The following is a 25,553-nucleotide window of genomic DNA, read 5'->3' as shown; positions in this document are numbered from 1 at the left end:
GGAAATATGGTTTCAACAATGGTTCGAGTACTCCTGGATAGCGACAGCTTAACAATAAGCAAGTTCAGTTTTGGTGTGAAGTAGGAACTGGTAATAGAAATGCAGCCTTAGAAAAGGTATTTGAGATGAGATTTGGTTCACCAGATTAAATGATGCGGAGATACTAGCATTGGACTGGGGTGGGCACAGTAAGTAGTCTCACCTCATGAAGGGGCAGCGCTCCAAAAGCTCATGATACCAAATAAATCTGTTGGACTTTAACCTAGTGTCATGATCCTTTTTAGATTAAATTAGCCTTTATATTTACGCTGGTAAAGTAGTGCCCAAAATGTATTTCCACCAACAGATAAATGTTGGATAGTTAACATAGCATAAAGTATTACATGTTGCTAACGGTTTCAATCAATGATGTTATTCAGTAAATTGTTAAAAACAAGAGAGAAAGGATGCTTGAAACTATAGCTGAACCAGGAATACAAGATGCTTCAGTTTTTGGATCAATGTTTACAATCCATTTTATACTGACCTCTTCCGATCTGAATGCCTGTTTCAAATGAGTATATTTCAAAAACCTAGGAGAAGAACACAATTCCATAAATTGAGTTCTGCAAACCATAGCAGAAACGTAGGCCAATATCTTTTCCCCTCGAGTAATGTTTGTGATGCTCTTACCTTGCAATAGGAAGTACATTGGAACCTGTGTACATCATTATGAAGAAAAACACACCGGTCAGGTAAAGACGAGGTAACTGTGGGTTGTCTTGCATCACATGGTACAACAAGTTGGCAACTTTCTCAACCAGAATGGGATCAAAAGTAACTAACAGCTAAAACAAATAAAAAAAGGATTTAATGACTTGGTTGTGAATCAATAGCTTGAGAGAAAACTGAAATTTGTCACATTATTCATCACATTAGGTCAGGGAAAAAAGAAAGAAAATGATGGATTTGTTTTCAAAGATTGTCTACCTGGACAATGTGACAGAGGCAGGTATTGTCTGTAAGCAGCCGCTTAATTCTGGGCAAGGGTCTGATGATTGCATTGTTCTGATCCCTGCAATACAGAAAGATGTTCAGAATTCTGAAGACTAAAATAGGGTTATCACCAGTTTAATAGTCTAGAACTGGTGCTTTACAGCATCACTTAAAAATGGAAGCTTAATTAAAAATGCTATTTACATAAATACATTGAACTAGAAATACAAAAATTCTTCAGTTCTCTTTTGTCACGTCCACCTTTGGTTTGGTAACACTATTTATTGGTAAATAAAACTGCTGCTTAATTCTTCCATCACTGGTTGCACCTGTGTCAATGTCTGGCTGCATTGTCTGTTCTGCCACCACACTAGCAGCAGAGCCAAAGATATTTATTGCTGATTTATAATTCATTTCAGTTTTAATTTTTCTGCCCTCACATTGACTGACCTCACCCCACATCTCCCAAATCAGCCTGACAGCAGTCGCTCTATTCCTCGTGTCTGCGTTTTTCTAATCAAGAGCCTCTCTAGCACTTCATTGCCAGCATGGTGCGTCCTTCACACCTCCCTTACTCTCCTTACAGGTCTGTCATATGAAGAGAAGCTAAGTCAGATAGGTTTATATATTCATTGGAGTTTAGGAGAGAGGTGGGGGGGTGGGAAATCTCAGAAACCTATAAAATTTTAAACAGGGTTAGACAGGATTCAGAAAGAATGTTTCCAATGGTTGTGGGGTGCAGAACTAGGGATCAGTTTGAGGATAAGGGGTAAACCTTTTAGGACTAAAGCGAAGAGAAATTTCTTCACCCAGAGAGTGGTGAATCTGGAATCTGTGGAATTCACGACCACAAAGTAGTTGAGTGTGTGATTTTAAGAAGAAATCAGATATAGCTCTTGGGGTGGAAGGGATCAAGGGATATGTTGAGGTGGGGGCAGGGGGGTGTTGATGATCAACCACGATTGGGAGCAGGTTCAAAGGGCCGAATGGCCTACTCCCGTTTTTATTTTCTAAGTTCCCATGCCTTCAAAATATATGTGCCCTCCACAACAGAGGTGTTTCTACTCAAATATATTCAAGTAACCTGACCTAGTTCAGCCCGATGATTAAAGAAATGAAAAAACCCACATGAAAAGAAACATCTTTCAAAATGAAACCTATCTTACAGCCAGTACAGCAGCCTACCCTAGACCTCAAAAGAATGTATCTCAAGGTCCACAAACAGAGACATATTGGTCACCATACAACAGATAAAAAGGATGGACTGAGGCGGGGTGGTATCACAGAACATCAGTTACATTTTATCCCAACAAAGAGACAGAGGATATCAGGGGTACTTTAAGTGTAATTTTAAAACCAACAAGGCAAAATCAAACAGCATGAAAACAAGTCGCTCAGATGCTTTCAGCAAACAGATCCAAAAAAAAACAGAGATACTGCTATGACAATTACACTTAGACAACGTAACATGCCACTTTAACACAAGGCAGTCACAACATTCCCAAAAGAACTCGAGAGAGAAAAACAGAAGAAAAAGATGTTAATGCTAACACAAAACCCCCTCAAAAGATACAAGATGCGCTACACAAGTCAAAAGGCAAAGCTAAAAATACATACATTAAAACAATAGACAAATCTCACTACAAAACTGATCAGTGCCATGCAACACCTACTAGCATTTTAACATTTTGAGTCCCAAACAGATTGAAATGATAGACATTAAACTCAAAGACACTCAATCCATCACAGCTGTACTTAGCCTTTAAACAGGAAGTGTCCTCTCCAATTGCAATTTCATGCTATAACAGCATTTGAAAGGAAATTGGATAAGTACTTGGAAAGGAAGGATGCAACTTTAACAGCCAGTTTAGGCACCCTACATTTCAATCAATCAAGACCACTTTCCTTTATGCTGCTGGCCATAATCTTCAGTCTTGAATTCCTGCATTAGCTGTGACTCAACTGACAGCACTCAATTCCTGAGTCAGAAGGTTCTGCATTCAAGGCCCATTCTAGTACTTGAACACAAAATTCAGGAATGACATTCTAGTGCAGTATTGAGGGAGTGCTGCACAGAGCAGGTATTGTGGCCCTACAGTCAGATTTAGGAGTTAGGTAGGGAGTTAAAAACTAGTACCTTGGGATTACTCCCAGTGCCACATGGGAGTGCAAGTAGAAATAGGGAGAGTGGATTAATGCGTGACTGAGATGAAATGCAGGGCAGAGGATTTCAGATTCTTGGGGAATTGGGACGAGTTTTGGGCAGGAAGCACCTATTTCAAAGAGGTAGGTTGCACCACAACAGGACTGGGACCAATGTCCTTTTTTCTGATGAGACATTAAACCAAGGCTCCATCTTCCCTCTCAGGTGGGCCTAAAAGGTCCCACTGCATTATTTTACAGAGCTTATCCCCAATGTCCGAGCCAATATGTATCCCTTAATTAGCATTACAAATACTGATTATCTGGCACATCTCAGTTTGAGGAAGTTTGCTGTATGCAAATTAGCTGCAATATTCCCTCCACAGCGACTATATTGCAAAAGCATTTCATTAGTTATAAAGAGCTTTGGGACATCTGGCAGACAAGGAAAGCAACCTATAAATGCAAATATTTCTATATACTGATGAGTGAAAGATGTTTCAATGGGTTGACCAATTGCCTCAAAAACATAGTATTTTTAAAATCTCTATTAGGTCCCATTAATCTTATTCTCTCCAGTGTGAAAAATAACAATCTTAACGCTTTCCTGCATAACTGTAACATTATTTTTTAAAATTTTATTCATTAGTAATGAACAAACAAGTAGGCTTACGTGAACACTGCCATGAAGTTGCTGTGAAAATCCTCAACTCCGGTACACTGTGGGAGAATTTAGCTTGACCAATGCACCTAACCAGCACGTCTTTCAAACAGTGGGAGGAAACTGGAGCACTCAAAACCCATGCAGACATGGGGAGAATGTGCAAGCTCTGCATGGACAGCGACCCAAGCCAGGAATTGAACCCAGGTTTCGTGCATGCGTGGGTGGGGGGGGGGTTGCAATTGTGCTAACCACTGTGCCACCCACCCACTTCTCATTCATGGCAGCATTCTCATTTATCTATAACCCTTTCCACCTTGTCTATGTCATGCTTAGAGCAGCATTTAAAACAAAATATGTTTGTAAAGTTGCCAGTTTCATCAGTTCAACATCATTTCTTCGCTTTTATATTTAAATCCACTAAGTATAAAATCCAAAATATAATTTACCAATTTATACTTATTTTATCTACATCCACATCTTTGCTCCACTCAAATATAATTTTAGCATATATTTATTGCTGTATATTTCTCAGCACCGACTTACATTTCCCCTTCACATATGCCCTCCATTCTTAATTAGTTTACCAGTTTGTTCAATTTGATATCCCGTGTCTACTGCCATTTACATAAACTATTTTGATAACCATGTCCTTATAAAAATTCTTTTAAAATAATTGTCAAATGGAAGACACCTTGGTACCTGCTGGGGTAATATTCACACATGGCTATAAGCATGTTAAGAATAAGGGTAGCAAGGTCAGTCTCATTCAGCACAGCTTGTCCATGGGCTAACAGACACCATTTCAATTGCGGAATTGTCTGCAGTGCCCGCCAGCCATCCATGCCCTGTGCCCAGCAACGAGTCTTTGGTGTCAATACACCTTTTTTCCAGAATTCTTGCATCTAGGGCAAAAAAGAAAAAAATTTCACTTTTAAAAAAAACAAATGCCAAAAGTCAGTAATCTAAATTTAGGTTTATTTACTTTGAAAAATAAGCAATACATCTACATATCCAGTTGCGTGAATAATTCAGGTAGCAGTGGGCATATGGAACAATTGAAGAACTGTTCGATCACTTCAACCAATTGGTTATAGATTTCTGATGTTTGTTTCCTTGGCAACTGATGTTGGCCCAAAAATGTAGCCTGGTCCTTTAAAATGCAGCTAGACCAGTCATCAACCAAAACTAAAGCCGACATCAGGAAGTTTAAAACACTAGTCAAATATTAAATAGCTTAACAGCAAGCCACAAAGTACTGGTTGCAATTGAGAGATTAGCATCTTTGTCATAACTTGGCTGACTTGTCTAATTTACCACAAACCCCAAAATGAGGGAGAAATGAGGCCATGAGAAAGAGAATTCAAAGAAAGGGGCAAAACATCAAACGCGCAATTTATTTACCTTCACCAAGAACTCCATTTTCTCTTTTAAATAAGCTCAGGTTGCATTTGAGTAAATATCTATGGGAACTGATTATGAGAGACTGAGTACAAGACAACTTTATTTCTTAGCTAGTTTGATTTTGTTGCAGGTCCCTCTGGCCACATGCAAGGTTAGGTTAGGAATCCACAACTTCAAGACCAGCATAGCAACATTTATTTGGACAAATACTGAGGACATCTGAAAGTGCACATTGATGGAAGTGTAAAGATCTTCCACTGAAGAGAGTTAAGTTAGAGAATTGCTACGGTATGGGTGACATTAACCGAGAGATCATTTCACTGAAACGTACCTCTTCAAAGCTGTAAGGACCAAGTCTCTCCTTGTCCGCATTTCCAAAGTACCATTCTTTTTCACTTTCCCTCTTCATATCAGGTGCTGCTTCAATAACATTGCTCTGAAATTAAGCATAAATGGCATGATTTCTCAAATATTTCAAACATTCTCAAAACATGATTTCAAAAGGAGCCAATCATACATACCTGCAATGGAACAGTAGCTCTGCTGGTATGAAGGTGTGCCAGTGTAAGCAAATCCACAAGGATTCTCACTCCAGCAGAATCCATGATCTCCTTAACATTTTTCTGCAACAAATTATAGGTTCTCGTATTCAATTTAATAATTTGGATTACATCGATTGTCCAGTTCAGTTACAAGACGTCACATTAATTAGGTTTTCTAGTAACTCTCAAAGAACAGTTTCCAGGTTTTGTTTTGAAAAAACACAATGAAACAAGTAATGTTTTTCAAATTTAAATACTTTCTCACCTTGTTAAGAATCAGCTTGTTTAGAAAAAGAATTAGTCTGTCTCTCTCGAGTTTGTCCGTACACTGCAATACACAAGATCAATGTCGGCCATGATTTACTTTGGTTGACATATCAATCACTATTGCGAAATAAAGTCTAACTGAAGGATCAAGTCTGAACAATTACTTCAGATAAAGCATCAATGCTTAAAATGGCTGCTTGTTTAAATTGTTTTGCTGAAATTACTTAAATTTGGAAGTGGACTATTGTGATTGCTTCATAAAGATTATTCACAAACTAAGCAGAATGAGCTCAGGTAAATTCAAGAAAATATTCTTTGGCCAAACTGGAATTGGCTAGTTAAATCTCAAACTTATCTAGTTTCAAACTAATCCAAGTTTTGCTGGACTAGTAATCCAAACAAAAACAGGTTAATACTCTGGAGACCCAGTCTGAATCTCACTGTGATAGACAGTGAGATCTGAATTCAATAAAATCTGGAATCTTAAGTCTAACTATGATACCAAATCCATTGTTGATTGCCGCAAAAACCCATCTGGTTGACTAATATCCTTCAGGGAAGGAAATCTGCCTTCCTTACATGATCTGGCCTACATGTGACTCCACTGTAATGTGGTTGACCATTAAATTGCTCTATTAATTGTACACAGTTCAAGGGCAATTAGGGATGGGCAATAAATGGTGGCCCAGCCAGTGACACCCACATCCCACAAATGAATTTTAAAAAACCTTTATACAAGGATGTTCAGTGGCAACAAAGATTTGAGACAATTAAGACACAGTATGTACGTAAAGATAGTGACAACAAATAATTTGAAGAATGTACCAAAATCGTTTTGTGGCAATAATGCAATTAATACACTAACCAGAACAAATGCAGGACTGGGGCTAGTGCAAGGTAAGAATTTATACAGCTTTTATACACTGGTCTATTTATGAACTTCAGTGCATTTCTCCAGTTCATCTTTAGCATCTTCCAGTTATGATTAAAAAAAATCATTGACCTGAAACTTGTTTCGCTCGCCACAGAAGCTGCTTACATTGCTCAGTATCTAAAGCATTTTCTGTTTTAATTTTAGATTTTCAGTAGCCACAGCCATAGTATAGTTTAAGTTTGCTTTAGCGTTTAGGAGGTACAAGCATTGATCAACACTTTTTGCAATAGCAATCAGCAAGACAAAGATAACCACAAATTTATGGTACAGGGCATAAAAAAGTACATTATAATTACTGCCATACTGGCATGTGACGTTGAATAAGGCTTCACTAAGCAGCACTGCACTAATCTGGACTCTGAACAGTTTTGGACGGGCGTGGATTGATTGCAACAAGGTACATAACTCAAGATCATATCTTTCTTCTTGGTTTTAGCTAAAATGGAATATAATTCAATTACATGAGAGCATAAGGCATAGGAGACAATTACCATGTGGCCCTTTGAGCCTGTTTTGCCAGTAAGCAGGGTCCTGGTTATCTTTTATAACTCCACCTTCATACCCCTTAATTCCTTTCGTACACAAAAATCTGCACCTTCATATCCCTTAAATCTGACTTGAATATACACAATAGCTGAGCATGTGGTTCCAGGAGAATTCCAAATTCACAACCCTTTGGAGTGAAGAAATTTCTCTTCTTCTTAGTCCTAATTGGCCAACCCTTTATTCTAAGACTATGACACTCCCAGGACAAACATTTTGTCAGCATCTACTGTGCCGAGATTAAGAATTTTATATTTGTTATTGGCTACATCAGCCTTCCATCTCCTAAAATGGTGATCTGTGCCATGTTGGTCAACTATTGACCATCACCCTGGTGGGGCTTGGGTACCCCACTCTGGCATGGTAGTGTCTGCCACATTTCCTACAGAGGAAGGCAGCAGGCTGTGAAGGTTACTACTTATTCTTGTAAACTTCAGGGAACATAATTCCAAATTTGTTCAATCTGCCTTTGTAAGCAATCCTCTCATTCCAGGATCCAGCTTAAGTGAATCTTCCACTGAACTAATACTGGAATTTTGGAGCATTCCAACGAATATTTAATTTTCTAGTCAACAGAATCTGTTTAAGAACTTCAAGTGTTTCTATTTCAATTAATTATACTATCCCATTAGGTAGTTTTCCAGGACAGTAGGTGTTCATGAGTTCTCCAACCTAACCTGCAAAAGGTTGTGCACATCAGACAAAAGACATGGAGGATTTCATTTACTCCAAGGCACAGTGGCGGAGTGGTTAGCACTACTGCCTCAAAGTGCCAGGGACCTGGGTTCAATTCCAGACTTAGGTGACAGTGTAAACTGCATACAGACATTCTCCCTACGTCTGCATGGGTTTCCTTCCACAATCCAAAATGTGCAGGTTAGATGGATTGGCTACGGTAAATTGCCCTTTAGTATCGGGGATTAGCAGGGTAAATCCATGGGATTAAGGGGGACAGGGCCTGGGTGGGCTTGTTGTTGGTGCAGGAAATGGCCTCCTCCTGTACTGTAGCGATTCTATGAATTCATGGCAAGGCATGAAATTCTTGCAACTGTCTGACCAGCGCAATGCAAGCTTAAAACAAAGAGAAGCACCCAGTATATGAAGTTAATCACAAAGCCAGAAATGCCAAGATACAAAATTCTGGAAAAAAATTACGTTGCACCACATAACCAGTCTTAAAAAGCTGTTAAAAAGAGTGACCTTATATTTAAAACATTTGGATGCTATCTTATTTGCATACTTAAACAGGTAACGACTTCCTTGATAACACCATTAGTTTAATTTCTAGATTTCAATTCCTTAAGTATAAACATTCCCAGCTGTAAGTGCCACTAACATGGATATTTCTCAATATTGCCACTGCAGGAAAAACAGTAAGGGGAGATTAACTTTCTGCACCAAGAATGTAATAAGACTGGAAGAGAAAAATCATGGTTAAAAATCTCTATTCCTTTCATTCCAAAATATAATTGTTTCTCAAGCTGAACACTTCATGGTTTTGACTGACAGATTAGAGGCCAGGATCCAGTTATAAAGCAAGGTTGTGTGTGCTGGCAGAACTTCTGCCAAGAGTCAGATCAGAGTGATTGAGAAACTAAAGTAACCAAAAAAACAGCAAAGGGACAGTCTTTACAACATGCACGAGTTACCCCACTGGGCATGGAGGGCAACAGATCAAGAGATTCCTAAATCAAATCAGCTGAAATTGCCCTGTCTGGAAAAAAAAATGTTTTAACAACATTTTGTAAGGTGCAATAATACAAGTTAGCAACTTTTAAAATTAATTTTAACTTATAGTGAATTACTGCGTGGGTCCAATTCCCTTAGCTGCATAGTTCTGGCAGAAGATAATTGAGAGAGAAATTTCAAGGTTAGCACAACTGCAGCTGTAACGTTACTAGAATTAAAACACAATTTTCTGAATGGTACCAATTCTAAGCTCCACGTGCAGTTTGGCTAAAAGATCTGCTAAGCTAACAAGAACAAAGTTCAAAAGATTTGTTGTGCTCACCCTGTCCAGCATTCCAACAATGTATTTAGTATCACTGAATGGTCCTATCTCCTCATAGCATTTGCCGTAAACAATGGTCAAAGCTTGTAAACATAAACACTTCATATTCACTTTAGGGGTAAGCAAGAAGCGATGATACAACTCATTGAAAAATTCATACCTGCAACAAATGCACACATTGAAACAAGATACATTGGGGGGAAATATAATTAAACAAAGAAATCTGTTACATGGATTCAGGCTTACGATCTCTTGATTGTACTACTTTCTTCATTTTCACCTTCTTCCAACAACAAGCGAAGGTAATAATCTCCAATTTTGATTTCATCTGCAAGGCACTCGTACCTAACCTAAAACAAAAAAGTAAAATAATGGCATCAGTGCTGAAAACCCTCTATCAATTAAAAGCAGTAACGCCATATGCAATAGTGGACAAACCAAATATTACATACAACCATTCTTCGCCTAGAGATGTGACGCAAAACGTGAGCAAAATCAAATACTGAATTGGAAATAGCATAACATCTGATCATTCAGATGAAAATCATGGACTTTTAGCTTCGTCAATGCCACGTTTTATGTTGCACTGAGAAAATACACATTTTTAAAGCTTTTTTTTCTTGTGTTCATCAGGACATCTGCAAGAATACCAGATGTAATCAGACAACATGAGTCGAGACTGCAGATTGAAATGGCAAATTGACTGATTGTTAGAGGTGTCGCCATGGTGAATGCACCAGTTAACTGATGACTGACAGTTAATGACCAAATTTTGTTTAAATTCAAACCAGGCAGGTGAACTGACTGATCAAGGCACTGCCCTGGGAGATGAGGCAGAGAATGGCTGTCACCTATTTTGTTCTGCTGAAACAGGCGCAATGTGTGTACATGTTCTTTCTGTCTGCCAAAAAATAAGGCTGTGTGCATTAACATATGTAGACTTTAGCATGCATAAGTGAATCACAATGCAAGCCTGCCTGATCAGTTGGCAGTGAGATTCTTGGTACTGAGATTGTTTAGTAAATGTTGTCCAATCACAGAATCACATTTTTATCATAGAATTCCTACAGAAGGAGGCCATTCGGCCCATCGAGCCTGCACCAACAACAATCCTCCCTAGGCCCTATCCTCTGTTAGTCTCTCTGAGCCTAAGGGGCAATTCAGCATGGAAAATCCACCCAATCCACACACCTCTGGACTGTGGGAGGAAACCCACACAGACACATGCAAACGGTACACAGTCACCCAAGGCTGGAATTGAACCCGAGTCCCTGGTGCTGAGAGGCAATGAGGCTAACCACTATGCCACCCACTCCGTTTTGAATTCTGCAAGCACAGGCTGATTGGGTATGGTCAGTACCTTGTCCCTTCAGCTGCCCACAATAGACATGCTGTCTGATATAATCCCCCAGTCTTTGGGGTGTATGGTTTACTTAGCTAGCATCACACTGCACTCAAATTCATCCAATGTTACTCATTTGAGAGATTGGCAAAATGTCTTTTTGGCTTGACAGCAACATCCTGTTAATGGCAAACACTACCTGTGTTGCTGATTTGTTAAGACTGATGGAATACAATAAAATGAACAAGTGTTTTAATAGCTTCAACTGCAAGTCTCTTACTTCAAATTCCTGATGATTCCAAGAGATAACACTAGCAATGCCCAGTTCTTTGTCGATGTTAAATGCCCTCATTTCTGCTTCAAATGCATCTCTTAATTCTTCTCTTGTTTTGTAATTCCAGATTAAATTAGATTTGGCATGATCGATCTGAAATCTGAGGGGATCAAAAAAAGCTTTTATTTTGATTTGTTTGCATTAATGTCTTCTGAAATTTAAAGTACATAGTAACTACATTTAAGCGTTTCATACAATGAATATACATAAACTTAAGGTAAATACTGAAATTTACATTCAGGTCCATTTATAGTACTGCTATACGATGGGTGAAGGAATTATTCAATGCCATAGAATAGAATTCCTACTGTGTAGAAAGAAGTCATTCAGCCCATCAAGTCTGCACCAGCTCTATAAAAGAGCATCAGGCGCAGGCCCTCCCTTCCATCCTATCCCAGTAACCCCAAGCATTTACCATGGCTAATTCCACCTAGCCTACACACCTTTGGATACTAAGGGGCAATTTTAGCATGGCCAATCCACCTAATTCGCACATATTTGGACAGGAAGAGACCCACATTAAGAGTCCCTGAAGCATCTTGAAAGCACCATGCAATATAGTCACAAAATACAAGGGCCCTAAAGGAAAAATATTCCTGATACAATTTCTCTATTGGCAGTACATTGACCCTAGGCAAGTGCTGACCTGTGTTCCACAGACAAACAAGTTGATGCTGTTTATGAACTGGTGTAAACCACTAGAGCAACAAGGCACCTGTATGAGCATATCGTGGTATTTGTCGCAGCTTTCTAGACAAATGTGTAGAGCAGGGAAAACAGCAGACATTTCAAATATTTCTTACTTCCAAATTCGAAAGAAGACATTAAAACAACAGTTCAAAATACCAAAAAGGATCTTACTTATAGTAAAAGAGGTCCCAGTTTGCTTCTATTTTAATCCTTTGTCGCCTTTTTCTTAAAACAACTGGTTTTTGGTTGGGATTCTGTAAGTCAAGAAAAAAATCTGCTTTAATATCACGTGCAAATAATATTGACATCTATAGTGAATAAAGTTGCAGCTATTTGTGGAAGCAGTTTACAGAACATAAAGCACCAATACTCCAGTTGGGGTGTTTAATGCTTGTGCATTGGAAGATGCATTTTAAATATGTTTCCCAGTTAAGAGTATCATGATCAATCTATTGCAACCTTGGAGAGCTGAACAGTGAAATTCAAATGGAGTCTAAAAATAAAGACTGCGTACAATTAAATTTAATTTACAGGTTTTAGACATTAGTGCCTGAAACATATATAATCCAATACTTCTGAGCAATGAAGATAGTTGCTGCATTTAGCTTTTGGTTAGACTGAGTATAAAGGAATAAGGGGTGATCTGAATATGTTTAAGCAGTTGATAGAGACAAGCTATTTCTTCAGTAGAGCAAGTCAAAAACAAAATTCGGCCTATGCCAATTCAGAGCGCTCAGGAAGTACTTCTTCACACAAAGGATGATGAAATTTGGAACTGTCCCCCAAAGAGCCTTTGAGGTTAAATCTGTCAGAGAAATAGGGAGTATTAAGGGTTAGGAAATCCAGGTGGGTTGGTAGTCAAGATTCAGGACCAACCACGATCTAATGAACACAATTGGTCAGACTGGCTCAATGGCTTGTTCCTACAGGAAGGCATTACAGAGTCGAAGAGTCATTTGAGAAACAAAGAGGATTAAACTTCAAAAGAGCTTAAACTCCAACCATTTCCACTCAACATGTTCATCATTCAAGTCTGGACACAGCAATGTTTCTGGAAAAGGGACAAGCACTAGCAGCTTTCTATTGAGTTCATTTTAGTCAGAGCATCAAAATGTTCTTTACCTTTTAAGTTTAAGTTTTTTAAGCTTAGTGTCACAAGTAGACTTACATTCACATTGCAGTGAAGTTACTGTGAAAATCCCCCAGTCGCCATACTCCAGCGCCTGTTTGGGTACACCGAGGGAGAATTTAGCATGGCCTACACACCTAACCAGCACGTCTTTTGGGCTGTGGGAAGAAACCAGAGCACCTGGGGGAGCCCACACAGACATGGGGAGAACATGCAGGAAGTGACCCAAGCAAGGAATCAAACCCAGGTCTCTGGCACTGAAAGGCAACAGTGCTATCATATCTTGTATTGCCAGAAGACGACCATGTTTGACAAAGGTGCACAAACAATTGAGGTAGAGTTTTTACTCTGTCGCACTTGATTATTTCGAACAAAAAAAGGGCTAAAAATCATTATCCAGATTAATAATTGTGTCCAAAGAAGAAATTCTACCTCTTTGAATTCGATATTGTCCAAAGGCAGAGCAGATTCCAACATGGTTAAGTGGAGATGCCCAATGCAACAGTTATACTATTTACTGAAAACGCAGAATAGAGGCAACAAAGCTGACAGGTGTGTGAAGAGAACTTCACAACGCAGAAATAGACGTTGCCTAAATGCTCTGTTAATAATCGGAGTTGAAAAGGGCAAAGTGGTTCGACACAGTAGACCAAATATTAAATATGGGCACAGGTAAAGACACAGGGTTCAAATGGTTACAAAGATAGGGTGGAGCTAGACCATGCAGCAGTCTGTGAAGTACTTTGAAATAAAGATTAAACACAGTAATTATGGCACGACTTTCGTCACATTCTCTTGGAAAAAAGCCTTAAAAGTTACAATTATCTTGCTTGCTGGACAAACTAAATATATTGCCCAGATGCAGCAGCAAATTGTGGAATCTAGATACGAGACCACGTGAAGCTACAAAATTAGAAAGTGAACATTCAAATCAGCTCAAATAGCAAGTTGAAAAGGTCAGAAGCGATAGTGAAAATCACCAACTGCAAACTTCAACAACACCAACTATTGGGCACGAGAAACAATGGGCTGGATTTTACCATCTGGTGTCTTGCTGCAGATTAGCAGCACACTGATGCAAACATTTCCAGACTCCTTTCATCAATTCCCCTGTAACATATGTACTTATTGGGCCTTGTGTTGTGGAATCTTAAGTGTATGTCAGGAAATCTGTCCAGAGGGTAGGGTCATTTTTATTTCTGCATGTTTCCCAAACACACTCAGATAACATGCCTGGAATCCTTACAACATCAGCACTCATAGTGCATCTGATGTATACGGCTATCAGTCTTACTAGTCTTGTCATGAGTGAGGGAAACACAGCTCTTGAGAATAGTTTTCCTCTCGAGTTACATCGAGATCAGCATTTTTGCCATTGTATCCCCTTTTAGCCCCCAGCAGCCATGTTTTACAAAATATTACATAGAGAATTACAGTGATGGTGGCAGCTTCCTTAAAATCATTACCAACAGGTTAAAAAAAGCCACATTTGAACACCCAGTTTAACCTTTAGCAAAACCCAGCCCAATGTACAAAAAGCAACCACACCAAGTGCAGACAAGTCAAGTCAACATGCATGACCATAAGCCAATAAAAAAAACAGCTCTTACTTACCAGATTGTTCCTGTCCTGCTTTGAATCAATAGCAATAACAATGGGGAGGGAAAAAAAAAAGTTTTAAAAGCAAAAGGAAACTAAATTTTCTAGAAAGCAATGGTCAGTGTTTGTTAATATAAATTGAGAAAAAAATTCATTAAATACACAAACAAGGCAATAAGACTATAAAAGTAATTCACTTTCTGGGGTGAAGTCAAAATACACCCCTCTCCATATAAACCCTCCAAATAAAATGCCAGATCAAACTTGTATAAGTCATTCAAACCTCAATCCTGAATTGCTATTGCAATAAAATATTCCACGAAGGATTTCATTAAATGCCAGTTTAAGCTGTGCCATTTTTCTTCTTGTAACCTGGTAGTCTCTATTCATGGCAATACTTGAACACAAATATGCCAAAAATGCCAGCTTAAACCTCATCGTACAGAAAACGGCCATTCACCCCATCAAGTCTTTCAAAGAGCAATGCAATTCGTACCACTTCCCTGCACTTTCCCCATAGCCCTGTAGAATTTTCCTTTTCAAATATTTATTATGGAATCTGCATTACCACCTTTTTAATCAGCGCAAGTCTTGCATGTAAAAATATTTCCCAGGTCTTCCCTTAGATTTTTTTTGCCAACAATGAAATCTGTGCTCGGATCACAATTCCTTCTCCCACTGGAAACAATTTCTCCTTATTCACTCAATCAAAATCCTTCATTACTTTGAACATTTCTTCTTAAATCTTCCCTTAATTTTGTCAGATCTGACTAGTACAACTCTAGATTCTCCAACCATTCTGCTGGAAGAGACTAGGTGGGTTTATTACGACAAAGTTTACTTTAACTTAAAGCTTTGGTAAATCATTACGAATTTTGCAGAATATTAAAGTGTGTATTAAAATATTTGGGGGAAATTTGTATGCCACAGTTCCCAAGTGATTTAACTGCAAGAATCATTATACATCTTAAAACCTTACAGAAGATGTGAGTAACTGTTTCGTTAATAGTCTCTGAAGTTGAGCAAAATTTGAATGCACTGATCACAGGTCATCATTACTTCTTGTTTAACTGAAGGAAGTCTGCTGAAGCTCGGCAGGTGACCACGACACAAAGATTTGACTCCAGGATGCTTCTGACTTAGAATTACAATATTATGTCAGTTTTTGGATCAATAAGAAATAGATATATTAGTTCAGAGATAATCTGGACCAGTATGTTAAATCTCAGCCAGACTCTCGGGTACTATGAAATATTTATGAGGTGGCATCACACGAGAGCTCTGCAAAAAGCTGTTGGAAATCTGGGGTCACAAGATAGGGATAGGGAAGAGAGGAAGGAAGAAAGGAAAGAGCGAGGCCATAGGATTTTAAGGCAGTACAGCACACTAAAGGCTATTTGCCCCAGCACGTCTGTGCCAACTCCTTTGAAGAGCAATCCAGTTAATCCCACTTCACCTCTTCCCCTTTATCCCTGCAATCTGCGACTCCTTACAAGTATTTATCCAATTCCCCTTTGAAAGCTAGTATTGACTCTGCTTCCATCACCTATCAAACTTGGATCTGTCTACACCCTCAAGTTTTTCCTGTTATCAACTACTTTGCCCAAATTTCTAATGAAATTGCTGATGCTGGTACTCTCACAATGCTCCCGAGTTGCTGTGGCATTAGCACAGATAGAAAAGGATAATTACAACATGACAAGTTTACATAGATAGATTCCACTATAAATATGGATATGGAGATTAACAATGGAAGGGTTTAGAGGGAGGAGATCTGGAGAACTAGCCAACGGGATAATGCACACACACTGAAGCCTTGAACTCACAACCAGTGAAGCAAGTGCTATTACTTGAGCCGCATGTGACACTAACCAGTGTTTTGAGAATCTAATTCTACAATTCTGATCATTTCTTCTCGCATGTATTTAATTGTCTATGGCAGTTAGATTAATGAGTTGTTTTCAGAACTGGTTATAAGAGCACAAATTTAGCTTATTTGGCAAGTAGCATTGAAATTAGTAAGCTACAATTAGTTTTTACTTTTAAGTCTTTTCCCCAGACGTTAACAAACAGGTCAAGTGCATTCAGCTAGATTTTCATTTGAAATATATTGTGTAATAATGTAATTCTTACCTCCTTTTGAACAATGCCCATTCTGTCCCTCCAGTGCAACAAAAGTAAATCAACCTTTTCTTTGGCAAATTTTTCTACCTCTTTAGCAGCTCTTCCAGCCCGCCGTTGCCATTCTGGAACTTTACTAAATTTACCATATTGATCCTGTTGAAATTTAAGAAAACTATTGAGAAATGCTGCACAACATATGCATGGTACAGAAAACACAGGTAGGAAGAACTGCACATTTTTCAAACTTTATTTAAAAAGCCTCAGCTCAACTGGGAGACAATCAAAACAAAGGATACAAGCCTTGCATTGGGTTTTGTAATCATTTTTATTTATTTGTCGTAAGTAGGCTAACATTAACACTGCAATGAAGTTACGGTGAAAATCCATCACACTCTGGCGCCTGTTTGGTTACACTAAGGGAGAATTTAGCATGACCAATTCACCTAATCTGCACATCTTTGTACTGTGGGAGGAAACCACAGCACCCAGAAAAAACCCACATAGACATGGGGAAACGTGCAGTGACCCCAGATGGGAATCTGGGTCCCTGGAGCTGTGAGGCAGCAGTGATAATCACTGTGCCCCCTACGCCGCGCCCCCCCCCCCCCCCCCCCCCCCGCACTTCCTTCAAAAGTCTGCGGAGGCAGAAATTTGTTCACCAAAATCCCTTTATTTACAAACTCTAACATCAGCACACAGTGGTGGCGGTTAGCAGTCTACCTCTGGGGGTGCCAGAGAAAGTGACACTCCTGGTTAAATATAAGGCAAAAACTCCCTGATTGGTCTATCAACTGGATCCTTAACCAGGAAGTTCATACTCCAATAGGCCAACCTCAGTGGCCTGATTGAAATCATTACCAGGTTTAAACTAGTGTGCCTTAAGGATTAAGATTTATAATGATGTAGAGAAAGGACTATTGTCTCATTGCAATCAGCTCCTGATCTAATCGTTATGGTATAAGCTTCCATTGTAGAGGGAGGGAAACATTGGGAGGTGGTTCCTGGTGATCAGCCACAGGCACTCAGAGCAGGTCACTTGCCATCTGAGCTGTAGCGGTCAAGCCAAGCATGTAAACATAAAACAAACACTTGCCAAAAGTCAGTTTTGAAAATGACTTGTGGGATGTTTGCATCATTGGGTAAAGCTGATATTTACTGCCTATCCCTAGTTACTCAGAGAGGGTTGTGGCTGACCTCCTTGAACTTTAATACAACTGAGTTGCTTACTGGGCCACTTCATTGAGGAGTAGTGTGACAGTACATTCTCATTTGGGACACACTAAGCAAGACAATAGGCTTCCTTTAAAAGGATATTAATGAACATTTGAGGTTTAAATGACAATCCAACCAATTCAAATCCAGTCCAAAGATGTGTGGGTTAGGCAGACTGGCCACACTAAATTGAGTCAAGAGGGTTAGCAGGGTAAATTTGTGGGGTTACAGGAATAGGGCCTGGATGGAAATGTGGTTGGTGCAAACTCAGTGGGCCAAATGGCTTTCTTCTGCACTGCAAGGATTCTGTGGATTCAATCAACGGTCATGTTTATCAATCGGATCCGAAAAAACATTAAATTTATCAAACTGCTCTGGTGTAACTTGAACTCATGTTCTCTCCATTAACGATCCAGGTCTCTGAGTTACTAATCTAGGAACAATCACTACACTGTCACTTTTGAGTGACCAGAGTAATTCAGCTCCAATCTCACTGCCCCAGATCTCTCCCCATCCTACAACTTCCTTTCAATAAGTAATTTTCTCCAGAAGAGAATTTGGCTGGGTTGTTGAGTGTATTCAAGGCAGGGTTAAGTAGATTTTTGCTGGACAAGGGAGTGGAAGACAATGGGGTGGGATGGATAGGAAGACAGGGCAGAGGCCACAACCAGATCAGCCATAATCTTATCGAACGATGGAACATGTTCAAAGGGCTGAATGGTCTACCCCTTGCTGCTACATCCTAAGTTCCTGTTTTGGTGATGTATATTTTTGAAATTAGGCCTTCATTTTCAGTACTTACTGTTGCAATTTTTACATTGTCTCGGATGTGCATTCTGTCAATGTCTTTCTCTGGTACTTGTTCAGTGCTATCAAGGTACGCTAGTAAGCCTGTTGGCTGAAAAGAATTTTTAAAATTATCAACATAAACATCAAATGCTTAGAAGTTGAAATATCTTAAAATCAGCTAATTAAAATTAAAGCATATCATTTAGGACAAAAATAGGTAATTTGAAACACAACATGATTTGCAATCTTGAATCACCTGTTTAGATAGAGCAACAAAACCATAACAAAATATTATTGAAGCATCAGTGATATGTTTTTACAAGGTTTTTTTGTCAAGGGTCTAAAGTGTTGGCAAATACTTCAATCTTTGATATTTAACATACATTAAACATCTACAAAGAACCAAACACAAGACCCAATTAAGGATATAATTTTTTTTTCAGGCCAGGTGCAGACACAGGTTATTTCGCTGAGAATCAATCCATATGTTTTGGTCAGCATACAAAGCAAAGAGCACTGGCTCAACAATACAATCCAATGAGGAGTCCAGCCGTACCATCCAAAGGTGGTTGCTGAATTGACCAGACTGTGCTGAAAAAAAAAAGTCATGATGTGGAGATGCTGACGTTGGATTGGGATAAGTATAGTGAGAAGTCTCACAACAGCTGGTTAAAAGTCCAACAGGTTTATTTGGTAGCACAAGCCACTAGCTTTCAGAGCGCTGTTCCTTCATCAGGTGAGTTTGAGTTCTGTTCACAAACCGAGCATATAAAAAGACAAACTCAACTTACAAGATAATAGTTAGAATGCAAGTCTTTACAGGTAATCAAGTCTTAAAAAGGTACAGAACACGAGTGGAGAGAGGGTTAATTGGTTGCATTCTTGGAGACACGCATCTCTAGCAAGGACAGTCACCTCCGCACTTCACTGTACCGCATGCCCATGGATACCCTCAAGATGCTCCAGCTTCCACCCTAAATACGTTAAAGAAACCAACCATCTGTCTACTCAGATGAAGAGGATCATAACAGACACCTCCAGACACTGAAATATGTTCTCATAAGAACAGGATATAATGCTTGACTGACCGACAATTCTGACACACCTCAGCAAAAAACCACACCAACTTCCTCAAAAGACAAATGCAGCTCAGGGCAGACAGAGTACCCTTCATCGTCCAGTACTTCCCCGAAACAGAGAAGCTACGACATCTTCTCTGGAGCCTTCAACATGTCATCAATGAAGATGAACATCTTGCCAAGGCCATTCCCACATTCCCATTTCTTGCCTTCAAACAACCACAGCCTCAAAACAGACCATTGTCTGCAGGAAACTACCCAGCCTTCAGGAGAACAGTGACAACACCACACAACCCTGCCACAGCAACCTCCGTAAGACATGCCAGATCATCGACACGGATGCCATCATCTCACATGAGAATACCATCCACCAGGTACACGGTACATACTCTTGCAACTCGGCCAACATTGTCTACCTGATACACTGCAGGAAAGGATGTCCTGAGGCATGGTACATTGAGGAGACCATGCAGAAGCTACGACAACAGATAAACGAACACCGCTCGCTCGACAACCACAAGGCAGGATTGTTCTCTTCCTGTTACGGGCATTCAGCCTCTGATCTTTGGGAAGTGTTCTCCAAGGTGGCTTTCACGACACACAACAACACAGAATTGCTGAGCAGAAACTGACAGCCAAGTTCTGAATACATGAGGACGGCATCAACCAGGATCTTGAGTTCATGTCACACTATCTGTAACGTCTACAACTTATCTGGGCTTACAAAAATCTCCCTAACTGTACTGACTGGAGACAATACACATCTCTAACTTGTGCTGAACCCTCTCTCCACTCACATTGTCTGTACCTTTAAGGCTTGATTACCTGTAAAGACACGCAATCCAACTATTATCTTGCAAACTGAGTTTGTGTCTTTATATGCCGTTTGCGAACAGAACTCCCACTCACCTGATGAAGGAGCAGCGCTCCGAGAGCTTGTGGCTTGTGCTACCAAATAAACCTGTTGGACTTCAACCTATTGAGAGACTTCTTGGAAAAGAAAAGCAGCCAGGATTGGTGCCCTTGATCACTATCCAGCAAGTGTGCATGCCTGGCACAAGATCTACTGAACAATGGTGCTACGCAAATTTACTGAGATAACATAACTCGTGTCAGATGTGTAACAAGCATTATGGGGCACAGTAAAAGAGGATGTGTATCCCCATAAACTGTACCAATGCAAGGAGTGACCTCATGCAGGACATGATTTACTGCCACCACTGGCCTTTCAGTATTAAAAGAACAGTTTGTTAGTTTCTCAGTTTCTTACCTCCTTTTATTCAAGATGAGGTTATACAGGGCCTTGGTGAGACCATTGTATGCAGTTTTGGTCTCCTTACCCAAACTGAGGTGTTTCAATATTTTGCTAGCAATTGTCTGGACAAAGATTGACAGGCAACTAATGGTGTCCATTATCACAGGGAACCTTCCTCCACAGCATTACTTTCCCCCACTATTTAACAGAATATCTATGGAATCTTGCATGCAGAGGATGCTCGGCTTCCCTTAATGGCGCAACGTCTTCTTCAATCCAGTGAAACTTCAATTAACCTTCAATTTTCTTTATCCTCCAATGGAGGGACCTGGGGTCCTCACCACACAAGGGTATGGGTGAAAATGTTCTTTGCTTCCAACTGCATCACCAGGGCCGTACTGATGCTGTTGCCATGAAACCATCTTCAGCAAGAATTTTGAAGATGATCTTAAATCAGGAACGATAAAGGATCTAAAAATGTAGCAGTGCGATTTAAACACCGCAGTAAATTGAGCAGCCTAAAGCAGCCAAGACTGGAGACAAAATTAAATGGAGCCGAGGGAACAGCTGAAGAAAGCATGGTTATACCCGACACTCATCCAAAGCAGGCAGATCATTTTGAGATTCCTCTCTCCTTTGACTCAGTTCACACATGGTATGCCAAATGTTTAGAACAAATCCATAGAAAGAGTTTGGAAAATACAGATGGTTTAAATTACTTACCAAAATGCGTTTCAGCAAATTCAATGCTGTTGGATTTTCTGCTGTCCAAAGACCCACCAAATGTCTACTCAATTGCCTGAAAGAACAATTTTTTTAAACCCTTAAGTTTTTGAAAGAAACAAGAAGCTTAGTATAGCAATACCATGACAAAAATTCTACATACCTATTCGTCAGCATGCGCTGATCAGTACTAACTGTAAACATTGATGTATGCAAATGGCAAGGTAGGGCACCTTCACTTAAGGCAAGTTCCTGCATCTTTGTAGCTATTTCCTTGTCACCTTCCTTGTTGGGAAGAAAATAACATTTGATTTATTTACAAGTGTGTTTTCAACAAACTGAGTTGCAACCATGCTGAGAAATAGAGTATTTCCTTTCTTTCTCCATCCCCCACTTCAATATCAACCATGCTGTGATAAAGATAAATGCTATTTGAATTTGTGAATTACATCATCACAACCCACTATACAAATGCAAAGAGGCTCAAATGCATTCCCACCCAAAGTTAATTTGACTAGACAATAATTTACTGTAAATTGCTTGAATTTCAACCAGAAAGACATTTGTTCTGATAAGCGTACACGCATTTCGCAATTCTGACATTTTAAAAACAAACAAGTTGTTCATAAAGAAACATGTGTCAGATTTTTCCCCATCCTAAGAAGCTAGTTACTACGTCACCTCAAAATGATTGTACAATTCGGGGGCAGTGCAGGGAAGGAAGCTCTGCATTCTTGAGCATAACAAGCTACCACACCCAAGAGAGTGTCCAGCAATACAAGCCCAGTTGAACCAATCTCTCCCTCTAGGGACAGTCCCACAACACTGGTATCAGCCTAGTGAGCCTCTGCTGACTCCCTCTATGGCAAGTATATCCTTTCTTAGTAGGGAGACCAAAACTGTATGCCAAGGCCCTGCAGTAGACATCCCTACTCCTGAACTCAAATCCTCTCACAATGAAAGCCAACATACCATTTGCCTTCCTAAATTGTTTGCTGGAAGTGCAATGACTAGTAAACAAGGACATCCAGAGCACTTTGTACATTTACACGTCCCATATATTACCATTTAAATAATACTCTTTGTTTTCACACCAAACTGTATCACTTCATACTTAGCCATGCTATAATGCATCTCCCATGTGTTTGCCCACTCACTTCCATTTGTTTAAATCACAAAAGTCTCCTTGCATTCTCCTCAACTCAATTCCACCCAGTTTTGTCCCTGCTGTACCCCACAAGTCACTGCTTGCCTCAGAAAAAAAAGACCTATTTATTCCCACTGTTTCCTGTCAACCAATTCTTGCTCCATGCCAACAGGCTTCCCCCATATCCCATATGCTTTAATTTTGCCCACTAACATCTTAAGGGACCTTATCAAAAGCCTTCTGGGAGTCAAATACATCACATCCACTGGTCTTCCCTTATATATTCTAGTTGCATGTCCAAATATTCCAGTAGATTTGTTAAGCTTGATTTGCTTTCCATAAACCCAAGTTGGCTTTGTCCAATCTTGTTAATGCTTTCCAAATGTTCTGTTATCACAATTTATAATAGGCTGTAGCATCTTCTCCACGATTGATGCCAGATTAACTGCTCTGTAATTCCCTTTTTTGCCTCTCCCTCCCATTTTACATAGTTGGGTTACATTTGCTACACTCCAATCTGTCAGAACTGCTCCCGAGTCCATACAATTAGTTAGGATTTTTATTGTATTACTCACCTCTATAATAGCTTTCATGACTAAACCAGCGCCTTTTACAATAGCCATGGAAGGGTGCTAGGAATGAAAAAAACAAACAATCACTAAACATCATCTTTAGACATAGTTACAAGAGTCCTGCAACTCATGAAAAACAAATACCATTTAGTAGGGTGAATAATATACACACACACACACTTAGATCAATTACTCAACATACTTAGCCGTAATTCTTGAATAAAAATTCCTAAGTAGGAAATCTTGCTCCAAATTCTCTATATATTCAAGTGGCATAATCCATGGAGAAAGTTAGATCCATCAGTGATTTCCAACACCCGTAAATCGCCCAGTATTTCAGTGTTGCAACCTCAGCAATATTTCAGCACCAATGTGGCCCTCTCAGTAGAACTGCCATCTGTGAGGTGGGTAGTACCAAATAGTGATATGCCATCCACCCGCATAAGTATGACGTGACTGCCCTAAACATATTTTATAGTTTAGTTATTTGCCAAATCGATAACACCAGCCTGGGTATGCCTTGCAAAATCCAACATTTCAATCCAATGGATTATCCAAGTCTTTTTCAGAGAGAAGGTGTCAAGAGTTAATTTTTTTTTAAAAACAAGAAATCTTTGTGGTAAAAGATTTACCTGGAAAAGCTTGAACAAGGTTCTTCCAACCTCCGCTACCATTTCTAACAACATATCAAACTGCTGTCCTTCAGTTGTCTCGCTATAAGGAGCGCAGAGTGCAAAGGTAAGGAAATCCAGAAGAGAACTAATCACTAGTGCACCAGTCCCATGGTCCTACAGAGAAAAAAAATTACACAGCCTGAGAACAGCAATGGACTGACATCACTGATTGACGAGAAAGCTTCAATATCTTAGTTAATACCGTGTCCTGTGTGGACTAAACAACGAGCCAGGAAAATTTCAAATTCAAACCCCATTGAGTTCAGAACGCCCAAGCAGGAATTACAGCAATGATCAGTGTTCTTCGGCCAAGAACAAAACGACAAAAAAAGAGAGCTCACTCTTAATTCCACTTCAAAAGTCTGTCTGCAGGACAGCGTCCATCGGGAAAGAGATGGAAAAGTCAGGAGGTCACATACCAACCGACTCAAGAACAGCTTCTTCCCTGCTGCCATCAGACTTTTGAATGGACCTACCTTGCACTAAGTTGATCTTTTCTCTATACCACGGCTGTGACTAACTCTGCATGCAGAACTCTGCATTCTGCACTCTCCCATTTCCTTCTCCATGAACGGTATGCCTTGTCTGTATAGCACGCAAGAAACAATACTTTTCACGATATACTAATACATGTGACAATAATAAATCAAATCAGACTTTAAATGTCAAAAGAACCAATGACGACAACCTTGAAGTCACACGTAAATGGTCACTTGGGCATGGGACCAGACTCCTGATAACATGTGGAGTAGAACCCTAACACGGACCCAGTGCCTTAGAAACTAAAGGCCCAGTTTTTTCATTCAGCTATCTTCCCCCGACATAACTTGACAGCAGAATCAAAAATAAATTGGATTTTTCAAAGAGTTTCAGCATCAATGGCTCATTGAAAACTCAGAATTGGAACGTCTCCATTGTAACTACATTTTCTTTGTTCTTTTAGGGTGGGAACGGAAGGGTATGGTCACTGGAAGGATAGGGGGTTTTAGTTCAGTTGGGCAGCATGGTCAGTGCAGGCATGGAGGGCTGAAGTGCCTGTTCCTGTGCTGTAATTTTCTTTGTTCTTTATTAATATGAGCACCATGTACTAAGATACTTACTATACACAAAAGTGTTGTGCAAGGATTCAACAAACTTAACGAAAGACAAGGTTAATATTCTCACTGCCTCATGTTCTTCACAGGCATTTTCCTTCACAAACATTTTCCTCTTCAGCTTTCTCAATGCCCCATCTCATTTCCCCCCCTCAATTTTTTGGGTTTTTATCTCAAGTCTCCCCCAATTCAAATCTTATCACTTCCTGTGTCATGGGTTCTTTCCAAGTTGAGGTTCAATGAGTATGTGGGAACAAAATCAACAGCCTGACGGGTGAATGTGAAGTGAGGCTATTTATTGTAAAACGACA

At 39.6% G+C, this 25,553-nt stretch overlaps 1 protein-coding gene across 5 annotated transcripts in view; it reads right to left on the bottom strand.

Annotated features, from left to right (window-relative positions):
- dnajc13 (dnaJ homolog subfamily C member 13) overlaps positions 1-25,553 on the bottom strand; it is a 128,787-nt gene that overhangs the window by 56,618 nt on the left and 46,616 nt on the right. For 3 of the 5 annotated variants that reach the window (XM_080202262.1, XM_080202253.1, XM_080202289.1), the window contains 18 exons: positions 24,107-24,262; positions 23,478-23,534; positions 21,919-22,040; positions 21,756-21,831; positions 18,712-18,807; positions 16,707-16,850; positions 14,589-14,606; positions 12,017-12,099; positions 11,102-11,255; positions 9,726-9,829; positions 9,480-9,639; positions 5,990-6,052; positions 5,704-5,805; positions 5,514-5,618; positions 4,481-4,683; positions 970-1,054; positions 673-827; positions 527-572 (listed from right to left, as the gene is read on the bottom strand). In XM_080202262.1, coding sequence (XP_080058388.1) covers positions 527-572; positions 673-827; positions 970-1,054; positions 4,481-4,683; positions 5,514-5,618; positions 5,704-5,805; positions 5,990-6,052; positions 9,480-9,639; positions 9,726-9,829; positions 11,102-11,255; positions 12,017-12,099; positions 14,589-14,606; positions 16,707-16,850; positions 18,712-18,807; positions 21,756-21,831; positions 21,919-22,040; positions 23,478-23,534; positions 24,107-24,262 — 1,929 coding nt within the window. The remainder of the gene's footprint in view (positions 1-526; positions 573-672; positions 828-969; positions 1,055-4,480; positions 4,684-5,513; positions 5,619-5,703; positions 5,806-5,989; positions 6,053-9,479; positions 9,640-9,725; positions 9,830-11,101; positions 11,256-12,016; positions 12,100-14,588; positions 14,607-16,706; positions 16,851-18,711; positions 18,808-21,755; positions 21,832-21,918; positions 22,041-23,477; positions 23,535-24,106; positions 24,263-25,553) is intronic. The other 2 variants (XM_080202271.1, XM_080202280.1) reach the window with 2 other exon arrangements.

The sequence above is a fragment of the Carcharhinus amblyrhynchos genome, chromosome 2 (genome assembly GCF_965287045.1).
Source record: "Carcharhinus amblyrhynchos chromosome 2, sCarAmb.v2.hapA, whole genome shotgun sequence".
Classification (NCBI taxonomy): Eukaryota; Metazoa; Chordata; class Chondrichthyes; order Carcharhiniformes; family Carcharhinidae; genus Carcharhinus; species Carcharhinus amblyrhynchos.
This window is presented reverse-complemented; position numbering and strand designations above follow the sequence as displayed.